The following is a 25,951-nucleotide window of genomic DNA, read 5'->3' on the forward strand; positions in this document are numbered from 1 at the left end:
AAAATTCTATTCATCAGATCCATGAATGCTACAGGCGCATTTGTAACTCCGAAAGGCATGACCAAAAACTCGTAATGTCCATACCTGGTTCGGAATGTAGTCTTTTCAACGTCTTTAGCTTAACCTTCAGTTGATGATACCCCGATCTCAAGTCAATTTTTGAAAATATTTGTGCCCCCTGCAACTGATCAAACAAGTCATCAATACGTGGCAAATGATATTTATTTTTCACTGTTACCTTGTTGAGTTCTCGGTAATCAATGCATAGTCAGAGAGTGCCATCTTTCTTCTTTACAAAAAGTACCGGTGTACCCTATAGTGATGTACTTAGTCTGACAATCCCTTTATCAAGCAATTTGTGCAACTGAACTTTCAATTCTTCCATTTCAGTAGTAGACATACGGTAGGGAGTTTTAGAAATTGATTGTGTACCCAGTATCACATCAATTGTAAATTCAATTTCTCTATCTACCAGTTGTCTAGGTAATTCATCCGGAAACACATCAGAAAAGTCTCTCACTACTGGTATACTATCTAGGGTGACATCCATAGTTTATGTGAGACCCCTAACTTTTGTAAACCTTATTAGGTCCTAAAATTTTGAGTTACTATAACAAAGCCTTTAATTCGTTGATTGCTCGTAACCTAGAGCCGAAAACGTATCACGGACGAACCCATACAAACCCTAATCGACCCTGTAAGCTTAGAAATCATTTATAACACTCTAATATTAATTATTTAACTCTCAAATTTTAGATCAATTGCTCTAAACCCTAACTTCTGATTTTTACAGTCTTCATTCAGTTATTTACCTTTAAATTCAAAGCAAGATAATACAAACCGAATTATTTTTCCTAAACACTAATTTATTAACTCTTCACTTGAAATAGATATTTTAATTGAGCCCAAGCCTCACATTTTTATTAAATCACAAATTGACCTCAAACAAGTACCATCATATATTTATATATACACTTGTACCCTAAATCCTTTTTTTAACATTATGTTTTACAATTTCCAAGATTTGTACACAAAATAAATAGGCAAATCTCCCCAAATCTCGAGGACATGACTAGCCATCATCATTATACTTTAGTACAAACAAATCTCTTGAATCTTAGAGCAATAATGACTTTGGTACCAATAAAGATTTGCTATGAGTATTTAAATTAGCCCTAAACCTAACTAGATCATAAGTAAATACATAAATAAGGTTCCAATACATGAGTTTAATTCCAAGCCCTCATTTCTTTTATTAATTTCAAGAATTACCCCCAAAAAAAATAGTACTATTAGTACCATCAATCAATTGAAGTCTATATATATACATACATTGAGAACTGTGCCCCTAATACCTAAAATCATTAAAATAATAGCCCCTTCACCCTTCCCTATGGCTAGCCTTCCTAGGAGAAAGTGAGAAACCAATTTCCAAGGACCACCATCATGAAATTCTAGGAAAACACCAACCTAGTGGCCTAGACCTAGGTTGCTAATTTCAAAAACTAGTTTCATTACAACTAAGTGTTCCCTACACCAATGAGCAAGCCTCCCAAATCCCTTATATTCCTTTAGAATTCAAACAAATCCTAAACTTTCCATCCATTTTCAACTAGTGGGCTTTTAGGACTTTTTGCATCAAAACTTGTCTATAAATACCAACACACCCCCCCTAGCTTGCAAGCACAAACACCACACCCACATACACACATTAGGTTAGAGAGAGGGAGGAGAGCAAGAAAGGCAAGTCCAGAGGAGAAGAAGGAGAAAGAAGAGAGCTTCTTGTGCAAAGCTTTGTAGGTAAGCCACAACACAACCTTCTCTTCCATTTTCCTTTTTTAATACATATTCCTAAGTGTTCTAAATAATGTTTTCAGATATGTTGTTACTGAGTTCTTATGTTAAAAATGATAAGGGTTGAGTATTGATTCCATCTCTCTTGTATTTCCTCCATTTTGGCACAAAACCATCTCTTTTTATACCAATCTCTCAACTTTCCAAGGGCACTCTTTCAAGAAAACTTTCTGAGTTAAATATATGTTAGTTAGCATGTTTTCTTCACAAAATAAACGAAAACTTTCCCTCGGTGGAACCCTTTTTTCTTGTTTTGGACATTCCACCTTAGAATCTGTTTTTGCAGCCCACTTCCAGAAATTCTAGAAAAATGTACAAAATTATTCTGGACCTCTATTTTATATCAAAACCTTCCTCAAGATGTTATCTTTCAACTAAAATTAGTTTCATCGAAAAACATCAAGTGGTTTGCAAGAAAATCAAATTTTCGTAACGGTCGACGGATCTGGACAGATTCTGGACAGCGCTGGAGTATTTTCTAAATAACTTAAAATCTGGAAAAGCAATCCCATTTCCGAAAAATGTTCTAGAAACTAGATCAAATTCTGTACGAACTATAGGAAGACCGAGTCCGGTGAGGGATCTGAAATAGTCCTTTCATTTTAATCTTTATGTGATATTAAAACTGGAAATTTTGTTATGCATGAATGTTTTATGCCTTTGTATTCATGAAAATGTTTAATTGATTATGATCATATCTTGGCATGATATTGTATGTGTTATGTTATCTTCTTCAACTTCTTTACCTTGTTGATGCATGCTTGTGTGGATATTTTATCTTGTTAAGTTGTCTAACCTTGATGTAAAACATTTAACTTCAACGGGAAACCTAATTGGGAGGGTATTGGGTTTTCGAGCACTTGAGTAATGAAAAGATGAGAATATGTGATATATGGTTTGTTGGGATGCGTTCCCTATTTGGAAGTTAAAGTCTTGCGCAAGCAGTTGTCGCGTAAACCCTGGAATGGAACGGACGTATTCGGACTCCTTGCGACGGTTTGAATGGTGAGATAAGGTTGGGTCCGGATGGGACATTCAGGATGATAAAACTTTTTCTGGAAGGATGAGGTTGGATTCAGGAGATAAAACTTTTTCTTTTCGCTATCCCTTTTGAGGCCCTGCGGTTGGCGCTACGCGGTATATAACCGTTGGTAGGCATCCGAGGTTAGTTCTGCAACAAAGCAGCAAAAGGGGGAGTTCCGAATAGTCTGGTGTCCAATTCTTGTGGTTGGGAGGACGAAATCTCTTTGGGGGATTTCTAGTTTACTAACATCTAACTTGTAACCCTTTGTTTATTTGGTTGAGTATCATGCTTTACTATTTGATGTTATATTTGTGATTGTGTATTGGACTGGGAAAAAGGGATGGGGTGTGTGTGTGTTTACTGGGCATTCAAAGCTCACGGCGTGTCATGCCAGGTGCCGAAGAGGAGCTTATAGCTGGAGACGACAAACCTGAAACCTTCGAAGACTTTTGGCCATCTTAGGAAAGTTAGGAATCCCTTTTGATATTTTGTAAGGCTCCTGTGAAGATTTAAATTTTCCTTTTGGGATGTAATGTAATGGAACAAGCCTTTGGAATTAAGAATATTCGAGGTTGTTATGTACTTATGTTCTATATATTTATATGTATGAACCTTATCGTTGCTTATGAGACCTTGTGTCAATACCTTTTAAGATCTGTCAAAAGGGTAGTGCGCTGCCTAAGAAAGCCGGACTTAGAAGGGAGGCTAATTTGACTCATTCGGCAATCTGGGATCTTACTTGGTTATTGACCATAGGACTCACTAGTGACTCTCCCTTGACTGCAACCAATAGTGTAGATTCGGGGCGTCACAGTTTATGCAGTCATTACACAACACAAGTACCCTTGACATCCCTTCTTAAGTAATTTACAAGCTTTCATTGCAGAAATCAAATAAGGTGGAGGTACTACTCCATTACCCACAAATACAATTTCATCATGTCTTGGAGGTCTAAATAAAACTCGTTTCATTACACAATCAATAGTTGCATAATATTTAGACAATCAGTTCATTCCCAAAATTACATCAAAATAAAACTCGTTTCGTTACACACTTTAGCGTCTGACACTAACCCACACCACTAGTGCATAGTTTAGCAGCTCCATTTCATAGCATAAATGCACACAAGCCCACTAACTGATAACATTTGACACTAACAATGTATTTAACTTGTGCATTGTGGATGCTCTAAGGGACTTGCTGTTCCTCTACCAATGGGAGGTAGTTGTAGATCTACAACATTGGTGAACACGTCTACTCATTCCTTTTAAAAGTGCAATTGCAGACAGAACAAATAAGGACAATGAAGGAGAATAAGGCAAGACTACATATATAAGGTAACCCTTTTCTTCCTTGAAAGTGATCGGGTTTTAATTCCAATCTCTCTACATACATTGGCCTTGTTTGACAAAGGCTTTTTTTTTTTTTTTTTTTTAGGGTTAAAATTTACAAAAAGACAAAATAGGCTAAAATTGCCAATAAGATAAAATATCACATCAAACTCATAATCATTTCACTTTTTTTTCTCAAAAATATCATATTAAACTATAAAAAAAAATCATTCTTATTCTCAAACATAACTATTTTAGCCTACTAAAATAACCAAAAATTAAAATAGCATACTAGAATAACCAACTTTCCAAACGAGGCCATCCTCTCAACATTTGCTCTCTTCATTCTCTCTAAGTTTCTGACTTTAACATTTGAGTGATTTTTTGATCAAACCTTTGTCGGGCAGCTCTCATAGTGTTCTTTGTTTTGTAGAACTAAATTGCTAGACAACCTTTTTCAACCATTGAACACTCTATTCTATAGCAAAAATTACACCCGCATATTTATGATAATTTGAAAACGGGTGGTTTCTCTTCAGTCCATATTAGACTGTATGGTGTTGTTGGGCCACCATGGGACAACCACGGAACCTTATTCATTGGATGGTTTGGATCATCGATGCAGGTTTCATAGCGGGTAACTAAAATACTAATTTTTCGTTAACTTTATTTAACGAAAATAAATATATGAATTAGATTGAAACTAAATTAAAATGTTAAAATTTAAATTAATAAAATAAAAAATTTATAATTTATTTTGTTGTATGATTCAAACTTTTACTTTTTAATTTTTTTTTTTTTTCAAGAAGAAATGAAAAAAAAAGAAAGACAGAAAATTAAAAAAACGAGAGAGAGAGAGAGAGAGAGAGAGAGAGAGAGAGGGACAGAGAGCGCGCGCGCCTAGAGGAACTCGTGTTCTCTTCCTCTAGACGAAACCCAGGTTTTAACCATTCTATCGAAATCTACACTCTACTTTTCTCAATCTTCCATGCAAATCTAATCCTTCTTTGTTCCGATTTCTCTTCACTCTCCAAAATCTAGGGTTTTCATAGACCCTACTAACGCAATGTTCGATCAGAAGCTTCAAATTCTCGAACCAGAACTCTAATTCTCAAAATAATATATATATATATATATTCATAGATACAGCGAATATGTATAGAGATCGAGGAGGAGGCGGAGGTGGATCTTGGAAGTCGGAGATCGTTGGTGAGCCGTTGGATCGGAAGCGTATGAACGACGCGTTAGATAAGCAGCTGCAAAAATCGCCACCGTTGACTTCGAGGGGCTTGAACAGTAACAACAACAGCAAGGACAAAGAGAGAGTGTCTCTGCCGTCCACTTGTACATCTGCTAAGAACAAATGCTCTGATGGTTGGTTGGTTGTGTTTTCTTATTATTTTCCATTTTCTACTTATATTAGTGAATCATGATTATGAGTTTTATGGTAATATGTTTTGTTGAGATATGTAGGATAGTCTGTGTGTTTATGCATGTATTGTGTTTAAATGCTTTGTTGGATATGAAACACTCCAATGGACTGACAAACTCAGATTTAAAGTATACATTTGAGTAAAGCTTCAGTAAATGGCAAAGTTGTAAATTTGGTATTGTAAACTTGGAATACAAATTTGAATCTCCCTTGATTTGGGTAAAACTCAAATTGATATAAGTTTTGAGTGAGGAGTTGAGAAATTTTGTTGTGTGATTTTTAGTCAAATATAGATTTGATATATGTTTTGAGTCAAGGGTTGGGGATGCCCTTAGAAGTTTGTGATTCTTTATAGGTTTGGTGGGTTATAGGATGAGGGTGATTAATGTTTGGGTGCAAAGTCATTGGCTATTTTATTTTATTGATGGTAATGGGAATGAAGAAACTTGGTGAAGAACTGTCCATTTGCTCCCTAACCCCTGCTATGCATGGAATTAATATTATCTAAAAGGTGTAGAATGAAGAATTCAGTAATGCTTGAGATTTATTTTGTGGGTCTTGGTATAATTGCCCGTGGGGCATAAGAAAAAAAGATTAAAAAAAGGGAAGAACACAACATTTTCAATGATTTTAAAGAACTTTTTATTGGTTTCAAAACTCTTTTTAACCTTTTCTCCATTTCTAAATTACTTTTCTTCCTAATCTTGATACTAAACAATGTCTAAGGGACACTTGTTAGTATTTACCTTCTTTTTATTTTTATTTTTAAAACCATAGAAAATTTTAATAAGTGTATGCATCTCATACTAGTTAGTAGAAAGAAAGACAACTAAATGACAACTTACCTTAGTATTATTAAAGGCGATAGGCGCATTGACGCTCCAAGATTTCTCGAGGCCCAGGTGCAAGCTTATTAAGGCGAGGTGTGGGCTTCATCGAGTCGAGGTGCGGGCTTCATTGAAGCGAGGCTCATGTTGACAATTGTTTTTTTAACCATTGTTTTCTAGATATCCGTCTAGCCCATCCAATATTTTTAAACATAACATATGATTTTCAATCTCCCTCTATTTATGTGATAAAGCTCACATCTAAGAGTATCTTCAATCATTCATCAGATATTTCATCAAATTTGAGTGAAAGTTTGATTTGATACGATGCACTCCGACTCTTCAATCAAATCTGTCTGGTCGTCTGTCTAGAGTAAATTTTCATCAAATTCATCCAAAAACTAGTTGTCTGGGGGGATGTCTGGGCAGACGTCTGGCCCAACAGTCACCTACAAATTTGATGAAAGGATAAATGCTCCCTTCATTTGATGAAAAAAGTACTGCTTCCTTCATTTGATACCAAATTGATGAAACTGTTAGAGTACCATTTTCATCAGTTTTTCATCAAATTTAAATTTGATAAAAAATCTAATGAAGGATTGGAGATGGCCTAAAAAGTATTTTTTAATTTATTTTTATTTTTATGAAATACTAACTGTGATGTGGACTAAGGCCTCATTTGAGGATTACATATTTTAACCAAAGAGCCAAAAAATCACTATAAGTTGTCACATCACTCTCTCTGCTTTTCTACATATCTTTCATAAAAATTCAAAAAGTTACTAAAATAGCCTGTTACCAAAAGCACCCTAAGATTCATATAAACCTTTCCTTTTGAAACTATGAAATATCTCTTTTAAAACGTTTTTTGTTGAGTTGAAATTCTAGATTCTAAGTTGTATACGTGGGAGCATACAATTGCTTTGACCAGTTTGCCCCTTATATTTTATCTTGTTCCCCTCAAACTGAACCTCCATAGGACAAATACCTCTATAAAATGACTTACAGATTGTATGTAAAGCTTTATAGGTCTAGATTCATTGCATGTAGAGCTATATAAACAAGGCAAATCAATCTTAAAGTTCCATGTAACTTTTTTTTTTTTTTTCTCTGCGTGTTCATATGAAATATATAATCCAATTGTTGCAACTTGGCCAAAGAAATGGCAAAAACAAGGATGTTGCATTCATGAAAAAGAAAGAATATATTTGATATATCCACCTAGTTTATCAACTTACTGAAAATCCCTCTCTGCCAAATATAATTGATTTCTCTCTCTTTTTAAATATTGTTTGTTTTTGCCAAATGTTAGATCACTTGCAAGTGAAACTAATGAATTCCCTGTCACTGTAGGGTTCCATGAATGGTCAACTTGCTTATTTGCCTTAGTAATGGATATATTAACTAAATACATTCACGGTGATGTCTCATGTTGTATGTTGTTCATTGATGATATCATTATGGAAGATTCAATGCAACTAAGGAAGGAATTGACACTAAATTAGAAATTTGGAAAGGAGCACTTCAGTCAAAAAGGGTTTGAAATTAGTAGAAAAAAAAGTGAATGTATGGAATGTAACTTTAGCAATAGTAGAAGTGGAAAATAATGGAGAAGTGAAGATTGAAAATTAGGAGATAATAAATATTGAACATTTTTTTATTACCTAGATTCGATTATTAATAAGGATGGTGAGTTTGGAGATGATCTGATTCTTAGAATCAAAATAGGGTGGCAAGTGGAGGAGTGTGTTTGGCATATTATGTGATCAACGAAATACCAATAAAATTGAAAGGAAAATTTTATAGAACATCTGTAAGGCTAGTGATGCTTCACGGACAGTGTTGAGCAATTAAGAAACATGTGCATAAAATGAGTGTAGTTCAGATTAGAATGTTCAACTGGATGTGTGATAAGACTAGAAAAGCTAAAATTATAAATGATTATGTTCGTGAAATGGTTTGTAGTAGCACCTAGTGAAGATAATTTGAGAGAAAACACGTTAAGATGGTTTGGTTATGTACAACGAAGACATATAGATGCAATGGAAAGGAAGAGTGATAGGATCACCATAAATAGTGATTTTAGGGGGAGGAGAAGACCTAGGGTGACATGGGATGCAATAGTGATTGTAGGATATATTAGTTTTTTGGGTTTAAGGGTGATATCCTCAAATTAATTGTATGATTTATTTTTAATTTTTGTTGGGTTTTCATTTAGATTTGTAGAGTTTCAAGGTGAACTAGAACTCTTTTTTCCGTATTTACATTTTTTATGGTACTGAGTTTTTGTAGATGAATAGTTTTGAGTTTCTTTTTTGTGTCTAAGGTATGATCTCTTTAAATTTATGCGATTATGTAGATCTGTAGAGTATATTGTTTATCCATAAGATTCTTGTGCAGTTGAGCCATAAGTGATCTTAAAAGAACCTTTACAAGTTTAGTGGCCATCCTTCAATGCAACTATACAAAAAGCAAACAATTGCCAATCCAACAATTACTTTTAGCTTGGCATGGTTAATCACCTCCTCAACTGTAGTCTGTATATGTTTCAGTTGCCCGGAATCCAATAGGTATGAGGTTTGTCTCTTCTCTCATTTGCCCGGTTCATAGGCTTAGGTTGGCCTTTGACCATCAAGTTTACATTCCTGGGGTGGGTCCAAGGGACCCTGCCTAGGCTAAGTTCTCGGTTTAAAAAAAAATTATCTATGTTTCTGTATCACTCTTTTAAGGGGAATGATTCATGCAATTGAACCCTCTTATTTTATTTAGTTATTTTTTAACTTTAACCATATCATAATGGAACCTAAATGACATAGAAGGATTCATGCAATTGAACCCCAAAAAACTCAATGATACCTGGATACAGGAGTACTAAATGGTTCGAAACAACCCCTGCCAACAGATTGTAATTGGTCACAAACTTGATTTATTTATTTTTTATTTTTTTTTATAAGCTATCTTGCACTTAGGTTCATTATGTTTTTCACGAAATAAAACTAATATGCACTGCAGGATAGCAGTGCAATTTTGGTGGGTGAAACCTGATCTTGCATTATTTTGCTTTGTTAGGGTCCTGATGTTTTGGAACACACAATTGCTGGAAGTAGTCTAAAGTGTATACCCAACCCAAGGTTTATCAAACCCACTAGATTGTATAATATTGATTGGTTGTGTAATACTCTAGGTGAAATAGTCATTGATGGATCTTGAATACCAGAGTAAGTGGTCACACCAGAAACCATATCAACTATTAACCTTTGGCTTTACTTGTTTCTTTGAAGGTTGAGTTGCTGTAGTTGGTAACAATCTTATGTTGTATAATTACTCAACCACCTGTGAGTCTTAAATTGGCGGTATACTTGCTTTGTTCTCATTGAAGTTCATATTGCTTGCTTTATTACGTATATAGATAAAATGTCATCAGATGCAATTAGAGATGCGTTCAACTGATTCTAGTGACTCAGATAATGACTTGTTGGACTTGTTAATGTTAATGGTGAGCGAACTAACCGGATACAACATCTTCCTTGAAAAGCAGCAACAAAGAATATCTAAATTAGCGGGTTATGAATGCAGTTACCTCTTAGTCCATGGATATTCGGAAACAAAATATGATCTCCGCAGGGATGTTTCTACTTTCGTGAGTCTTGCTGATGAATTGAAAAAGAGATAACTTATTTAGCTTGAAGAAAACCATTTATCAGTGGAGGAATTGTTGGCAATATTCATTGTGGGTTATAGCACTAGGCATAGTGTGTTGGTTGACAGGCTTGCACATCCATTTAGCTTGTTCATTGTGGGTCACAGCACTAGGCATAGAGTGGTGGCTGATAGGTTCCAACATCCAGCAAGCCATTCTGTTCAACTGTAATTTTTGCCCAAAAGAGATTGCAATTAAAGAAAACAGTTTTCAGCACAGATAAATGATAAAAAAAGAAAGAAAAAAAAATTAATCCAATTAAGGTAGCCAAGTCAATAACTCTAAATGAGTGCTTCCAGCAGCTAATCAGAGTCAGAGGCAATGATCAACCTAACAGGAATTGTATCAAACACTGATTAGCGGCTGTGCCAACGTGTGACAGGCAACTTACCGTTATACCGATGGAAGACTTGTACATCTTGCTTACTGGAAGATCATTACATATTTCTTACCAAAAGAAGCAGAAACCAAATTATTATATACTCATCACCAAACGCATATTCACCGTATTTAGAAATTCTACACCAAATGGATTTTCTTGTGTTTTTGTTTTTGGGTTTAGCTACCAAAAACAATTTCCTATCAACTTGATTGCATGCTAACTTTGAAATAATACCACTCACCAGTGGCTCTTAAGAAAGGGGGTGACTTTGAAAGACGCAACCTACACAAGTACAATACAAGCATTCAATAAAATATGGTCTGAGGCGATGTAATACTTCTCTTTTTGGTTCTAATTCGAGTGTCTGCTAGCTTAAGTTCAATTCATTCCGTTGACCACACTCTTTTTAGTTAATTTTCAAGTGTTGTTTAAGTTCATTTCATATTTTGATTAGGTGAAATGAGGCCCGGTGAGTCGAAAAGGTGAAAAAGGAGCACAACAGATCAAATGCTCTGTTGGCCGCACGTGTGGGGCCTCTGGGCATGTGCGGATTACTGCAGTCCCCTCGAAGGTCTGGCCGCACGTCGGGCTGCACCTGTGGAGGTCCACGACTGGTTTTTCGATCCAACTTCAAATGGGCATATCTCCCTTATTTGGACTCAGTTTTGGTGCAATTCTTGAGTCTAAATTGAAGCTCTAGAAGTCTAGTTTCTAATGATGGTGGTCTCACACCCAAATTTCAAATATACATAGAGATATGATTAAATTAATGAAGGTTGCTCAGTTTCTTAACCATTTCATGCTAATTTCTTTCCTAATTTTGTTCCTTTTTATTTCTTCCTAGTTCCTTCAATTCAAAACATTGAAACATGATACTTTTCAATACGAAACATATGAAATTGTTGTAGGATACTTAGTTTCAAGATTCTAAACAACACTCTTTCATTAAATCATGCAAAATGGTGGATTTCACCCAAATCTTTCCTATCCTAGCTTCTATTCCATTTTCCTTCCATCTCTTCCATTTAATCTTTATTCAAACTCAACCAAAGTCTTTTTTTGTTTTTTTTTTTTTTTTTTTTTTTTGGGATTAAAATATGTATTATGTGAAAGTGGGTTGAAAACCTTACCTTGTGGTGGCTTTTGCTTAATTTTTGGACTAAGATTGAAGCTCCCATTTTGTTGTTGTCCTTCTTCTTCTATCTCATCTATCTCCTCTACAAATTTTCTGAGAATTCCAGCAACTTTTTCCATCTTTATCTCTATTTTTCTATGTTTTGTTTGGCATGGAGACACTTGTCTCCCTTAGGTAAATCCAAACCCTTGAGGTGTATGCTTCACCTATGCGCCTGCTTGTCCTATCTTTTGTTAATCTCTTCCATTACTTTAATTAATCAAGGCTAGTTCTAATTAATCAAGTTTAGTTGTTAATCATCATTAACATAACTAATCCTAATTAAGGCCTCATTTTGCAAGTGCTTGTTTAGCCTAAAAGCTAAAAAGTTATTAAAAAAACCAAAAAGCCTATAACCTATACCAAAAAGTCAAAGATTCTCTTTTCTCTCTATTTTTTGCACGTCTTTTTATAAAAAATCAAAAAATCATTCCAAACATACTAGTTTTTTTTACCTCATATTTTAATCAAAAAACCAAAAAGTTACTAAAATAGTCTGCTTCCAAACGAGGCCTAAGGATAATTAATCACACTTAATTGCCGTTAATCCCGATTAAGTTTTGGTACATTGTATGAAAAAACTCTACGCATTAGACCAAAGTCATTAAGCATCTTGATTAAGCTTTAGGATTTCTTATAGTGCTTCAATTCACGTTCAAAATCATTTCCTTGACTCCTAATGTTCTTTAAGTATTTGTGTTCTTAAATTCTTTATTGAAACATGCTCTTTGCTTCTAAATTCTCTATTCTTAACACATACACTTATTAAGTTCTCTAGCTGTTGTATTAATAGTTAAAAATAAAAGAAATTTGAGGGAAAGAAGAAGATGATGGAATAGAGAATAAGAGAGACTGTTGCATTAAGAAGGGACGAAACCTAATCAATTGGTTTGTCCTCTCTAACTAGGTATATTTATACTAATAAGTAACAAGTAGACAATCCTTGATAAAATGTCTGTCAATCTCAACGTGCTTAGTTCTAACTAGATTATGGGCAATGTTAATAGCAACCTTATTATCACAATCAATCTCATATGCTCACTACTTATCAATTCCAAATCAGTCAATAAAACTTAAAGTCACATAAGTTCACAATTGCCATTTGCCATGCCTCGATATTCTGCTTCTGCACTCGATCTGGCTACAATTGCTTGCTTTTTACTTCGCGAAGTCACTAGATTCCCTCCACAAAGGTACAATAACCTAAAGTAGACATCTTGTCATCAACTGCACCAGCCCAATCTGCATTAGTGAAGGCCTCCAACCTCAAGTGACCATGATTAGAGAACAAGATCCATTTTCCTGGTGCTGATTTTAGATACCTCAAGATTTAGTTAACTGCATCCAAATGACCTGTTTGACGATCATGCATGAATTAGCTTACCACACCCATAGCATATGCAATATCTAGCCTAGTATGAGAAAGGTATATTAATCTCCACACAAGTCTTGATATTTTCCTTTGTCAATACAATCTCCATCACTACTGCTAAGTTTGTGATTGGCCTCAATAGGAGAATCTGCCGGTCTACACCTCAACACCCTTACTTCCGCAAGTAGGTCTAAGATGTACTCTCTGTGTGAGACAAACATGCCCTTTGATCTAGCAATCTCAATCCCGAGGAAGTACTGTAAAGACGCAAGGTTTTTAATTTCAAATTCCTTGGAAAGTCGAGCTTTGATTCTTTAACTGAAAGACCTTCCCATTAGTCGTTGGGGAGGAAAAACCAGGAGGAACATCCGTATACACTTCTTCTAGATCACCATGGAAGAAAGCATTTTGTACATCCAATTGTTGCAATGGCCACCCAAGATTTACTGCACACAAAAGTAGGACACGGATAGAATTCATCTTAGCCATTGGAGCAAAGGTTTCCTAATAGTCAATGCCATAAGTCTGAGTAAACCCTTTAGCAACAAGTCTTGCCTTATATCTCTCAATGGTTCCATCTGTTTTCTGCTTAATGGTGAACACCCATTTGCAACCCACAGGTCCTTTTCTCGATGGTAGAGAAACTAACTCACAAGTGCCATTCTTACTCAGAGCTCTCATCTCCTCTGCCATGACTTCTTTCCACTTAGGATCATTGAATGCTTCGTTCCGGCCCTGCAGAATAGATATAGAGGACAATGACGAAACAAATGCATGGTATGATGGAGATAAGAAGTCATATGACACAAAATTAGATATAGGATGTTGAATACAAGTTTTAACTCCTTTCCTAATAGCAATAGGAAATTGAGATCATCAACAGGAATGGGAGTAGTGGCCAAGGACTCATTACCTGAAAGGTCCACAGAGGGATTAGTAACTGGATCTGGATATGGCTGATAGGCATGGCAGCACATGAGACGACTGTTCTTTTTGTCGTCGAGAGTAAGTCTTGAGATCTAATCCATCCAACCTATTAGACTCCCCCTGAACACACTCAGTTTGCATCTCTCCCTCACCACAAATGGTAACATCAATAGGATCAGAAGAAACAATCTCTTCCATAGAAACCTCTTTCTGAAGAGATTGACTTGAAAAAAAGGATTCAGACTCACAAAAGGTAACATCCATAGTAACATAGAATTTATGTGAGTGAGGATCATAACACTTATAGCCTTTTTGGGTAGGGGAATAACCAAGGAAAAACACAGCATACAACCTTAGGATTCAGTTTGCTCCGAGTGATGCGAAAGGAATGAACAAAACAGATACAACCAAACACTTTAGGAGGAAGAGAGATAGGAGACACAGAAGTGCAGGGCAGAAGGTCGAAGGGGCATTGAAACTGAAGAACACTAGAAGGCATTCGGTTAATAAGATAAGCAGTGATGAGGACAGCATCACCCCAGAATGGTTTAGCAACCTGCATTGTGAACATAAGAGCACGAGCAACATCAAAAGGATAACAGTCTTTCCGTTTTGCAACACCATTTTGTTCGGGGTAACCAACACAACTGGTTTGATAAAGGATACCATGGTCTTCGAGGCACGCCCGAAATGCGCCATCAATATATTCAATGCCATTGTCACACCAAAGTACTTTAATAAGAGTGGCAAATTGAGTATGAACCATCTTATGGAATGTTTTAAAACAAGAGAAAACTTCACTTTTGGTACGAAGCATGTAAATCCAAGTAATACGAGAATAACAGTCAATAAAAGTGACAAGCCAACGATAACCAGACACAGACATAACACGAGAGAGGGATCCCATACATCAAAATGAATAACCATAAAGGGACACAAGTTTCTTTTATTAATGGAAGGATAACAAAAACGTTTATGTTTTGCAAATTCACAAGCATCACAATGAAAAGTATGCCTATGACAATCCTTAACTAAACTAGGGAGAAGTTTGCCTAAAACAAAAATAGGGGGTGCCTTAAACGCTGATGCCACTGATGTAAAAGAGAAAGTCCAAGAGTGCCAGTAGTTTAAAAAGCTTGTCTCGTGGAAAAGTCTTTAGCATCCAAAAAATATAAGCCCTCACGTGCTTTATCACTGTTAATCATTCTCCCCGTATCTAGCTATTGAAAGACACAATGAGAAGGATAGAAAGTTATGGAACAATTTAAAATGGTAAGACCACTAACAGAGAGTAAGTTAGTAGAGAAAATTAGGACATGTATAGCAGATGATACAGACATAAAAGGAGAACAATGAATAGAGTTTGTCCTAGAGACACAGGATAAAAACCCATCTGCAATTCTCACGTTATCCTTGCCGGAACAAAGGGAGTAAGAGTGAAAAAGGTGAGACAAACCTGTCATGTGATCTGTAGCACCATAATCAATAATCTAAGGAAATGATGAGGATCAGAAGCAAAGTTGGAGGAAGGAGGGTCAATAATCAATAATCAATAATATAAGGAATACCTGTGGAAGCAAAGTTGGAGGAAGGAGGATCAGAAGCAGTAGCCAGGAGAAGAATCAAGCCAAGCCATCAGACGCCGGAGAGTGTGTAACTCGTCTTGGGAAAGTGCTACAGGATCACTCGAAGTAGTGGTAGACGACTGAGAGATGTGCATGAGAGCGAACAATACCACCACGGTTATCTCGACCACCACCTTATCCTTGACTAGGACGACCATACAACTTCCAACAATGGTCCCGATCATGACGTTCTTTCTCGCAGTAATCACAAATAATCTAATCATTAGAGGAGCCTTTTTCCCCAGACTTGGACTGACCCAATTTCCCATCAGTAGGTGTAGAAGAAACAGCCAAAGCAAAGCAATCTTGAAGAGGCTGATGAACCATAGCACTCCGACTACTTTCTTCTTGTAGAACATAAACTTAAGTCTTACGCACGACAAGAAATAGATCACGACCAAGAACCTGAATACGAATTGGATCGTACTCCATGTTAAGACCAACAGGGAAGTCATGCACATGCTCTTTGGACACCATCTGCTAAAACTTAGTAGCATCTTGGGAACACACAGTCTGGAAATTTTGATAATAGTCAAGTTCCTGCCACAAGCCACTCAACTTTGAATAGTACTTAGCGAGAGATCTATCTTTTTTATCAAAATCCCGAATCTTTTTCCGCAGTTCATAGGCCTAAGCATCATTACTCCGTTAGGAATACATCTGATGTGTAGCATTCCAAATCTCATGAGCAGTGTCCATCAAAATAAAGGGCTAATATGGGAATGGATAGAATTTAGCAACTAGGTCATAATGAGGGCATTCACCTTATTCCATTTGTCATGGGTTGGGCTATCCTTCGTGGGAGCCTGAATAATGCCTTTGATGTATCCCAACAAGCCACGGGCACTAATAGCCAACTGAAAAGAACGGGACCACACCAAGGAATTGGTACCATCCAATTTAACAGAGGTAAGTTGAAGAGAAGAGTTGTCACCAAGCGTCACACTAAGGCCCAAATTTTTAGTCTCACTACTTGCAGGAAGCACACCCTTTGCAGCCATGAGTTAAGACCACACAACCAGATGGAAAATTGAGATGAAGGGAACATCCCAAAAATAGTAAATCTCCACCAAACGAAACTGTAAGCAGCAGAACAACCCAAAACTAGTGGGAACAACACACCCGACAGAACTAGAAGACCCAACAACCGCCGAAAAATACCTCAAAAGTGGGAAACGAAGCCAAGGGATGCACCAAACAGGCTAGGGAAGGGAGCCCAAGCCATAGATCAAGCACAAATAGGCTTGAAGGGCGATTACGAAAAAACGATCCATAATTCTAAAAAACAAAGAAAAAATCGAAAAAAAGGCAAATAATATCACAAAAAAATTTGATTTTTTTGGGGGTACTCTCCAGCCCTAGTTGAGCATGCTGGGAATTTTTTTATTTTTTTAACATGTTCAAACAACAGAAGAAAAACATGAAAACAAAGAAAACACAAAGGGTTTCTGTGCTCTGATACTAAGTTAAAAATAAAAGAAGAAATTTAAGAGAGAAAGAAGAAGATGATGGAATAGAGAATAAGAGAGATTGATGAATTAAGGAGGCACAAAACCTAATCAATTGGTTTGTCCTCTCTAACTAGGTATATTTATACTAATAAGTAACAAGTAGACAATTACACAACTACCCTGTTAACATTAATCTTCTAAGTTGTGATCCTAATAAATTATATTACTATTTCTAATGTAATGTAAGGTAATTAAGTTAGGGTAAGTATTCGATCGTGTCACATAAAAATGTTTACAGTGTGGTACATACTTGCTTTGTAAATTCAAGAGGTGACTACTTCTTAACTCTTAATAGTTGACAAGAAAATTCATCTTAACTATTCATGTCTAAGCTTTACATTAATTATTTTGTGTAATGAGATAACTAATTTGACTCAAGGTATTAAAAGATGAAATTAATATGGCTATGGCACGTAACCCCAAGGGGTTGACCTTGTGGCAAGGCCTTAGGTCTTGGGGGTATGCTCCCTCCAAGGTTCAGGGATCAAAACCTCTTAGGTACTAACAATTTCTTGGGGCCATCAGATTATGGAAAAACTCTTGAATTAATCATGGTGCACTTGCGGGAAACCCCTTGTTGAGTGCTTGTACACCCCTGGGGATTAGTCAGGCTTTGATTGGGACACTCCAATGCCAAAAAATAAAAAAATATGGCTATGGCACGTGGTGTTATTTGGGGTGTTACATCAATGGTTGGTTTGAACTAGGTTTTTGCTCTCTCCAATTTGGATACACCCCAGTTTATCGGTGCGATCCAAAATTGTGGTTGAACAAGTTGTTTCACGGTATGTATTGTGCCAAATTGGATATTTAATTGGTTTTTCGTTGTACTAGATTGATAAAACTTTGTTTTGCTGGGCCGGGTTATGGAAATTCTGTGATCACTTGCCTTTTTGGCCGTCAATCACTTCTATTTGTCCCTTCACTAGACGCGCTTCAACTCAATGAGCCTAATAGGGTTAAGGAGCTGGTGTGCCCAACAAGAATACATTATTCAATAAATTGGGCACCCAAAGTTGCTAGGTTGAGTCTGATTAAATGCACCTTATCCAGTTTTCCAAACCAACTTTGTGTCAGTTTTTACCATCCCGCCGCCTTTTGTTGTTGAGTGATTGGAGGAGTTGTTGCGTGATTTCCTTTAGGGGGTATAGTAGATGAGTTTAAATATTATTTGGCGGATGCAGTGTGTACATTGTTGAGAGAGGGGAGCTTGGGCATTTGCAAATTTGCTATTCTTAATCAAGCTTTAGTTTGGAATGTGTGTTACCTGGGATGGGACGATAAGGGAATTGATTTGTACTTGGAGAGCAGCTTGAGTGAGAGGATGAGGAAGAAGGCATAGTATTTGGTCCCCTTGGCTTTGATGTAGTTAGTTTGGGGAGAAAGGAATAGAATAACTTTTGATGGAGAAGAAGCACCAATTTTTAGATTAGAGAGTAGACTTTTGTGTCTTTTGTATAGTTGGTTTGTAGGAGGTGGTTAATCTATCATTGAACCACTTTTTGTGCTCTGTAGAATCTTTTGAATATGTTTTTGACATACAGCTGTGATATGTTTTCTTTTGTATATGGGCTGCACCCCTTAGTGCCTCTTGAATATAATCTTTTTAGTTACAAAAAAAAAAAAAAAAGGTTAAAAATGGCGAATAAATTGGAATAATATAAGATTTCCTGAACCTCTTGCCTTCTGTTCTTTTTTGCCACAACTAGGAAAAAATAGTTCTTGCAATCTGTTTATACATATAATGCACAAATGCTCCCCTAAGAAATACACATAATTGTAATACATGTAATCACTCTCAGTTCAGTGAAATTAATGTGCTCATGTTTGCTATATTGCAGAGGAATCTGAGACGGACAGTGAGGAATCTGATGTTAGTGGTTCTGATGGGGATGACACATCTTGGATTTCTTGGTTTTGCAATTTGCGAGGAAATGAATTTTTTTGTGAAGTTGATGATGAATACATCCAAGATGATTTTAATCTTTGTGGGTTAAGCAGCCTAGTTCCATATTATGATTATGCGTTGGATCTAATTCTAGATGTTGAATCCTCTCATGGTAAGTATTTCAATATGTTCAAGTCAAATTACTTTCAAACTACGTACGTCCAGAGTATAGTTTTTGGCAGATATGAATACTACAGTTCAGTTTCCTCTTTGATATTATATATATATATATATTTAGATCTAACCAATTTTATGACAGATAATTAGAGCAAGCTACTTGGGGATTTAGAGTATTAATGATCTCTTTTCTATAACTGCATCTTCTATACTTGCAATCTAATAAGCATGGAGACTTTTATGTAGGCATGTAGTGTTGGTCAATTGTGTTGGACACAACATTCTGCGGATTCTCTTAAAAGAATGTCCGACACTTCTTCAATGTTTCTTAATTAAAAATTTAAATTCATACTATCGGACACTTTACATACAGTTTAACAACACTTCTTGAACTCTCCGAACATGACGTGATGTATCTGTTCATAGTAACAATGTTTTGCATAATTGGGAATTCAACTCATGCACTCTAAAAACGTTTTGAATCATTTATAAGATGAATACACATTATGTGTATTTGAATGTTCTACAACCATTTTTGCATTTTTTCGGATGCAATTGTTATGTTAAATTATGGAATATATGTCTTTAATTTTAATTAGTGTTATATTACTTTTATTTTTATTTTTATTACCTTTGAATAAACTATTCATGTATTTGATATATAATAAATTTATAAAAATATAAAATTTTAACAGGTCCTAGGTGTATTGTGTCCTACATCTTTTGAAAATTGACGTGTCAACATTTCTTTGCTGTGTTACTTGTCCTCCATGTCTATGCTCCATAGTTTGAAATTTTGAAATATCATTGTGATCTATCATCTATGTGATTCCTCAAAGAGATGCATTGCATACAAGATTTATCGTATGGTTTTATGTGATGAAACAACTATTTGACTGTTAATTCAACTATTTGTATACTTCCGGCTTAAAGGTTGTGCCCTTTCAGCATGTCAAGTTGAATAAATATATTCTACTTATCAAAAGTTATATTAAGTAATATATTGAAGTTGATATATTCTACTTATCAAAAGTTATATTTATGTAAATTAAGTAAATATATTATACTCCCTTGTAGTTTGGGCCATGTGTTGATTACCCCTTATTGTTTTGAAATTACCACATAACCCCCATGTGGTTTGTGGATTAAAACGCATGCTAACTTCTGGTAACAGAACATGCAAATTGACCTTTATGCCGTCGTCTTCTTTCTCTTCTTTCTTTTGAATTAAACTTGCACACACACACACACACACACACACACACACACATATAGATATATACACACATATTTTCTTTCTCCTGCCAACTCAAACAATTTCAACTTCAAAAAATTTTGGCTGATGCGAAACACTAGAAAACCCAGCATTTTTCACATATTACATTATATATATACATATATATACTATGTATATGAACAAATAACAGTGTTACCAAAACAAAACTGAAAAATCGCCACCATCAATCTATTCAATTCAACCACCATTACCAATTGTAATGGATAAAAAGTGTATATAATTTAATCTTATTAAAAATTAAAAATATATACATCTATATATATAACTGTGCAAAGAGATACAAATATATATACACTTAAATACATATATATATAGACACACACATACAATAACAAATGGCCAATGATATTAATGGAGAAGGAATCTGAATTATAAAATGAATTGTTGCATTTGCTTTGGACCAATAGCATGTGTTTTGCGAACTTGTAGCGTTCATGCAAATCAAGGGGCTATGCTCTGTGCAGCGAAGTTATGTGTTGCAAATCTGCAAATCAGTGAGAGGAGACGGGACATAGTGGTGAGGAAGGAGAGAGGCGGTGGGGTGGGAGGTGTGGGGGGAGAGTGGCAGTGGCAGGCAAGGTTAGGGAAGTGTGGTACAGTGGGTTGGAGTTGAGGAATAGAAAGAGAATAATAGAGAGAGAATGAGGAAGAAGAATGGCATACTTTTGCAAATTTGAAGATGTGCAAGGGGTATTTTGGTCTTAAAATAAAACCTACTCTCTTCATGGGCGTGTGGAACTCACAGCCAGTTAACTTGAATGGAAAAGTGGACGGTGCACTTTGGTCCACAAACCACGTGAGGGTTATGTGATCATTTCTAAATGTTAGGGAGGTAAACCACATATGACTTAAATCACAGGGAGGTAAAGTAAAGTTTGCCCTATATTATAATTGACTATTTTCTTAAAATACTCACAAATTTTCAGGATAACCAATCACTACCAAGACCTTCTCTTGGGCTTATTAGATTCCTTGACCAAGGGGAAATTGAAATTTAGTTTTGATGGATGTCTTGGCTGTAGGCATCTTTTTTCTTTTTAATACAGTTTTTGACGAACCACAATGCTTGCCCTTCCTAAGTCATGTTGGAATCAGATGGCTATCTCTCTTGAAAGGCCTCAAATAACCAGTGCTGGTGAGGCAGTTTTGCTGTTTGTTTGAAGGTGATTTTAATTGTGCGGTGGGGTAGGTGAAGTCAAAGGTTTTGGTTCATGGTATTGTGCTCAACTCATGGGGGAATTCTTGATTTTTTCTATTCAAAGCCATTGTTGGGGTTATTGGGAGCCCACAAATGCATAGCGAGACTAACCCAATCCATCAAGGGGAAATTCTAGAGTTCAGATGCATAACTTTAGGGCCCAACATACATTGTTTGAACTCATACTCACTTAGAAGCTTAAACCCCATAGTGGAGAGTCCATCTAATGTGTATTAAGACCTACTTCTTTTACTCCTCTTATTCTTTTACTGTTTGTCCGATGTGGGGCTCAACCTTCACACATGCTCTCTAACAATCTTCCCCTCATGTGTGACCCAAACATCGGGCCTCACCTTGTTCGCCCCCGAGTCTGATCCATCATTCGTAGGTTCACCATTGACCGTACTCACTCCCCCTTAATCCTGATCTATAAACTCTCCAACACCTAGTCTGACCAAGGTCACTTGCACACACTCCATTATGAGCCACCATACTCCATCGAGAGCCACCTTGCTCTAGTCTAACCTTATCACGTGCACCAGGAATTTTCTTGCTCAATCGAGGGTCTCTATGCAAGCCTAAGCCCACTGACATCGATGCTTCAAGAGAGTCCATCCATAGATTGTTAGTCATCGGTTTTGATACCTCTTTTGGGATTTTTTGCACATCTCTCGAGCGCAAATAGAAGCACACCATGCACACACCAAAGAGAAAGACAATGACACAGATTTATGTGGTTCGGCACAAACCTGCGTACGTCCATGGCCGGGAGAAAATTCCACTACATCAATGGAAGAGTACAAACCCACTCCATCCTCTCTACAAGCCTAACCTTCTCTGGTTTTGCATACTATTAGAATTACATAGGCGATTTGCAGGCAAACCTAAGAAAGCTTAGTCCCATACAATTAGGTCTGGTTTGGCAATTGGCTTTTTAGTAAGTCCTTGGCTAAAATGTGAGGTGAAAAAAACTAATGTGTTTGGGAATGACTTTTTGGCTTTTTATAAAAAGAAGTGCAAAAAGTAGAGTAGATGGGAAGGAATTTTTGACTCTTCGACTTTTTTAGAGAATTTTCTAACTTTTAGGCTAAAATCTCATGTTCCCAAATGAGGCATTAGTAAAACCCTACACATATTAGATTCCTAGTGGATTCATGTCTCAACCAACCCTAATCCAAATGCATGTAAAAAAACAACTAATTATATGGGTCCACAGAATTCAAGACACACACCCAACACACATAACATCATTGCATAACCTTTTAGATTACTCATGGGATTTCATGTGTTTGCTGGTTAATTATAGCTCTAAATGCAAGTGAATATCTTCTCCAGGCTGCTCTAAGTTGCAAGATATTATTGCTTGGATTATAGAATTTAGATTTATTTATTTTTTAAAAATTTCCTTGAGAAACTATTATACCTGTACATTTACGCAATGGATATTACTCTGCCCGGAGTAAGGATGTGGCATGAACCTTGTAATCAAATGATTTCATGGCATCTTCAAAAGTGGACTATTATTTTTTATTTTTTAATCGATGGACTATATGTGTTGTGTGGGAATTTTTTATAAGCAGTTTCTTACCCCGGTATGGACATTCACAGGTGACTCATTTACTGAAGAACAGAATGAATTGGTTGAATCAGCAGCAGAAATGCTGTACGGTTTGATACACGTTCGATACATATTGACTAGCAAGGGAATGGCAACAATGGTAAGTTTCTAAGCTAAGTTGTTTCTACTTTTCCTTCATTTATTTATTATTTATTGTTTTTTTTTATTTCTCATTGTCATTGTTAAGATGTCATCATGATAATCTACAGCTAGACAAATACAAAAACTTCGACTTTGGGAGATGCCCGAGGGTTTACTGTTGTGGACAACCCTGCCTTCCAGTAGGTCAATCAGATATTCCGCATTCGAGTACTGTAAAAATTTACTGTCCCAAATGCGAAGATATTTACTACCCTCGATCCAAGTATCAAGGCAGTATCCTTGCATTTCACCAATTTTTTTTTTGTTGTGCTTTTGGCTGTTTATGTTTCCTTTTTCCATTCCACATCTTTTGTTTTGTTTTGTTTTGGTGTCTATTGCTGCATTTTTATAGGGATGTATTCTCTGTTGCTTGTTATGTTTTCCCAATCAGTATTACGTTCTTATGGTTCAGATTTAATAGGGAAAGATGAGTAAGTGGAAGGTGGTTAGTTTGGGTCTGCCATATTCTAGGCCCATTAAGAGATCAGAAAGGTTCTTCTTAAAGGCCAGCCAAAAAGTCAAGCATTTTGTCAAGGCATGATTACTTCTTCTTTTTTGTTTTTGTTTTTGTTTTTGTTTTTTGGTTTTCCATTTCTGAACTTCTATCTGAATGAATAGATCAGAATAAGGTGGATGCTACTGAACCTGCTGACACTAATGATAGTATTTTCCTTTATGTTCTTAGCATATATAGGTTTCTTCTAAGAAACAGACGCACACAACACATGTACACATCATTATGGCATCGAAATAACTTTGGATTATTATATATTTTTTATATATCTTATATATATGAATATCTTCAAAGATAATAAAAAAAATTAAACATAAGACTAATTTCAGAAGACAAGGATTAATACGTGTAAATTTCATTTCTTTTAATCATGTATCCCAAAGTTATTTTGTTCAAATTGTATTGTGTTTCGTTCATGTCTTAACAATAGACACGTGCCCTCGAAGTATCCAAAGCGTGTTCAAACCTGAACACATTTTAAAAATAATAGACACCTTTGGATGTGTGACTAACATGTGCTTTGAAGTGTTCGATGAGTATTTGTGTCCTACATGGATACACCACCATCTTAGAAGTGTTTGTACTTCTTGTATAATGGATTTCCTTCACTTTGCCAAGATATTGATGGAGCTTGTTTTGGAACCACATTTCCTCACCTGTTTTTTATTACATACGGGCATCTCAAACCACAAAAGGCAACACAGAGTTATGTTCCAAGAGTATTCGGCTTCAAGGTCCACAACCCATGACGCCAGACGGCTAGAAATCCCAGCTGATGGAGATCTCAATTTTGTACCACTGGCGGTTCTCACTTTATTTCTCTCGATATACCAGGGGTTCTAACAATGAGGTAAGGTGCAGTAGTTCCAAAATATATGAAAAGTGATTAATTGATGAAAAATCAAATCTGGCCTATCTGTCAAGTAAACTTCTCTTTAAATATATCCATGAATTTAACCGACCATGTATAATCTGATTTGTTTTTTAAAGTCAAGAATGGTTTATCTTTATTTTCATTTTTTTTTTTTTTTCATGTTCGAATACTGGTAAGGTAGGATATTGATTCAAGGCTATGGTTTTGCCCCTGTTTGGAGGCTGTGTTTCTCCATGTAATCTGGTGAGGCCATTTGGTTTCGAAGGTAGAGATTAAAGTCATATAGTTAGAAAATTTTAAGCCTTTCGTGTTAGGCACAGCTGTATTCTTCGACTTTTGGTGGTTGCTTCTCATAATATTGTTGTTGTATGCATGTCATGTTCTTCGTGTGTTGTTCCGCACCAATGTGTTGGTTGCATTGACATTCATTATAGGCCAATTTAAGTTGTGATGTGTAAATTCATGTTGTGTTTGGTAGTCTCATACACTTGTGTTTCAAGCCTTCGTTGAAAACTCAATAATATATTACACCTTGTGTTACTTAAAAACCAAGAAAAAAGGCTGTCAATTAAGGCTGCAAATGAGCCAGGCTTTGCATTATTCAAGCTTGCTCATTTGTTTCTCGAGCTTGAAAATCAAGCTTGACTTTGGCTAGAAAATTAGTCTTGCTTGACCTCAGCTCGTACTCAATACACGATGATAAGATAAAACTTTCAATTGAATCTATTTAGTCTTTAAACTATATAAGATAAAATCTATATGGTCTTTAAACTATCTATTGAATTTATTTAGTCCTTAAAGTATTTAAATTCAAGCATTTAAGTCTCTAAAGAAGTTATTTAAAATAAAATAAAAGGCCACAAGTTTAGAAAAACTCAAAAAAGACCCTATTGAAGTTTTACGCTCTTAATTACAGAAATAAGAACTGAAATGAATTATAGTTTGGCATATATCTTTGAATTAGAAAATCAATTAATAATATTAAATTTTCTTTTATCTATTGGTTTTGAACAGTCCATAGTAACTTATAGCCACATAATTGCAGTAAATCTCGTAAAACTGTTCTTTGGAATTCCACACTTGCC

General features: G+C 35.9%; 1 protein-coding gene across 2 annotated transcripts; it reads left to right on the forward strand.

Moving 5' to 3' along the window:
- The first annotated feature begins 4,988 nt into the window (after positions 1–4,988).
- Positions 4,989–25,239, forward strand: LOC114294317 (putative casein kinase II subunit beta-4). 2 transcript variants are annotated; one of them, XM_082887289.1, is made up of 5 exons: positions 4,989–5,583; positions 19,001–19,219; positions 23,328–23,437; positions 23,547–23,712; positions 24,611–25,239. In XM_082887289.1, exons 1-5 carry the CDS (start codon positions 5,364–5,366, stop codon positions 24,739–24,741), a joined length of 846 nt encoding a protein of 281 aa, XP_082743415.1. In that variant the 5' UTR covers positions 4,989–5,363; the 3' UTR covers positions 24,742–25,239. The 2 variants fall into 2 exon arrangements, with proteins under 2 accessions (XP_082743415.1, XP_082743416.1); XM_082887290.1 differs by having other exon boundaries at positions 4,991–5,583; positions 23,891–25,239.
- Positions 25,240–25,951: the final 712 nt, after the last annotated feature.

Source organism: Camellia sinensis, chromosome 9, assembly GCF_055761805.1.
Source record: "Camellia sinensis isolate YWXY chromosome 9, ASM5576180v1, whole genome shotgun sequence".
Lineage (NCBI taxonomy): Eukaryota > Viridiplantae > Streptophyta > Magnoliopsida > Ericales > Theaceae > Camellia > Camellia sinensis.

Coding starts and splice junctions, on each gene's coding strand:
- LOC114294317 (XM_082887289.1), top strand. CDS start 5,364: ATGTATAGAGATCGAGGAGGAGGCGGAGGTGGATCTTGGAAGTCGGAG. Junction 5,584..19,000: donor TAAGAACAAATGCTCTGATG/GTTGGTTGGTTG, acceptor GCTATATTGCAG/AGGAATCTGAGACGGACAGT. Junction 23,713..24,610: donor TCGATCCAAGTATCAAGGCA/GTATCCTTGCAT, acceptor CACTTTGCCAAG/ATATTGATGGAGCTTGTTTT.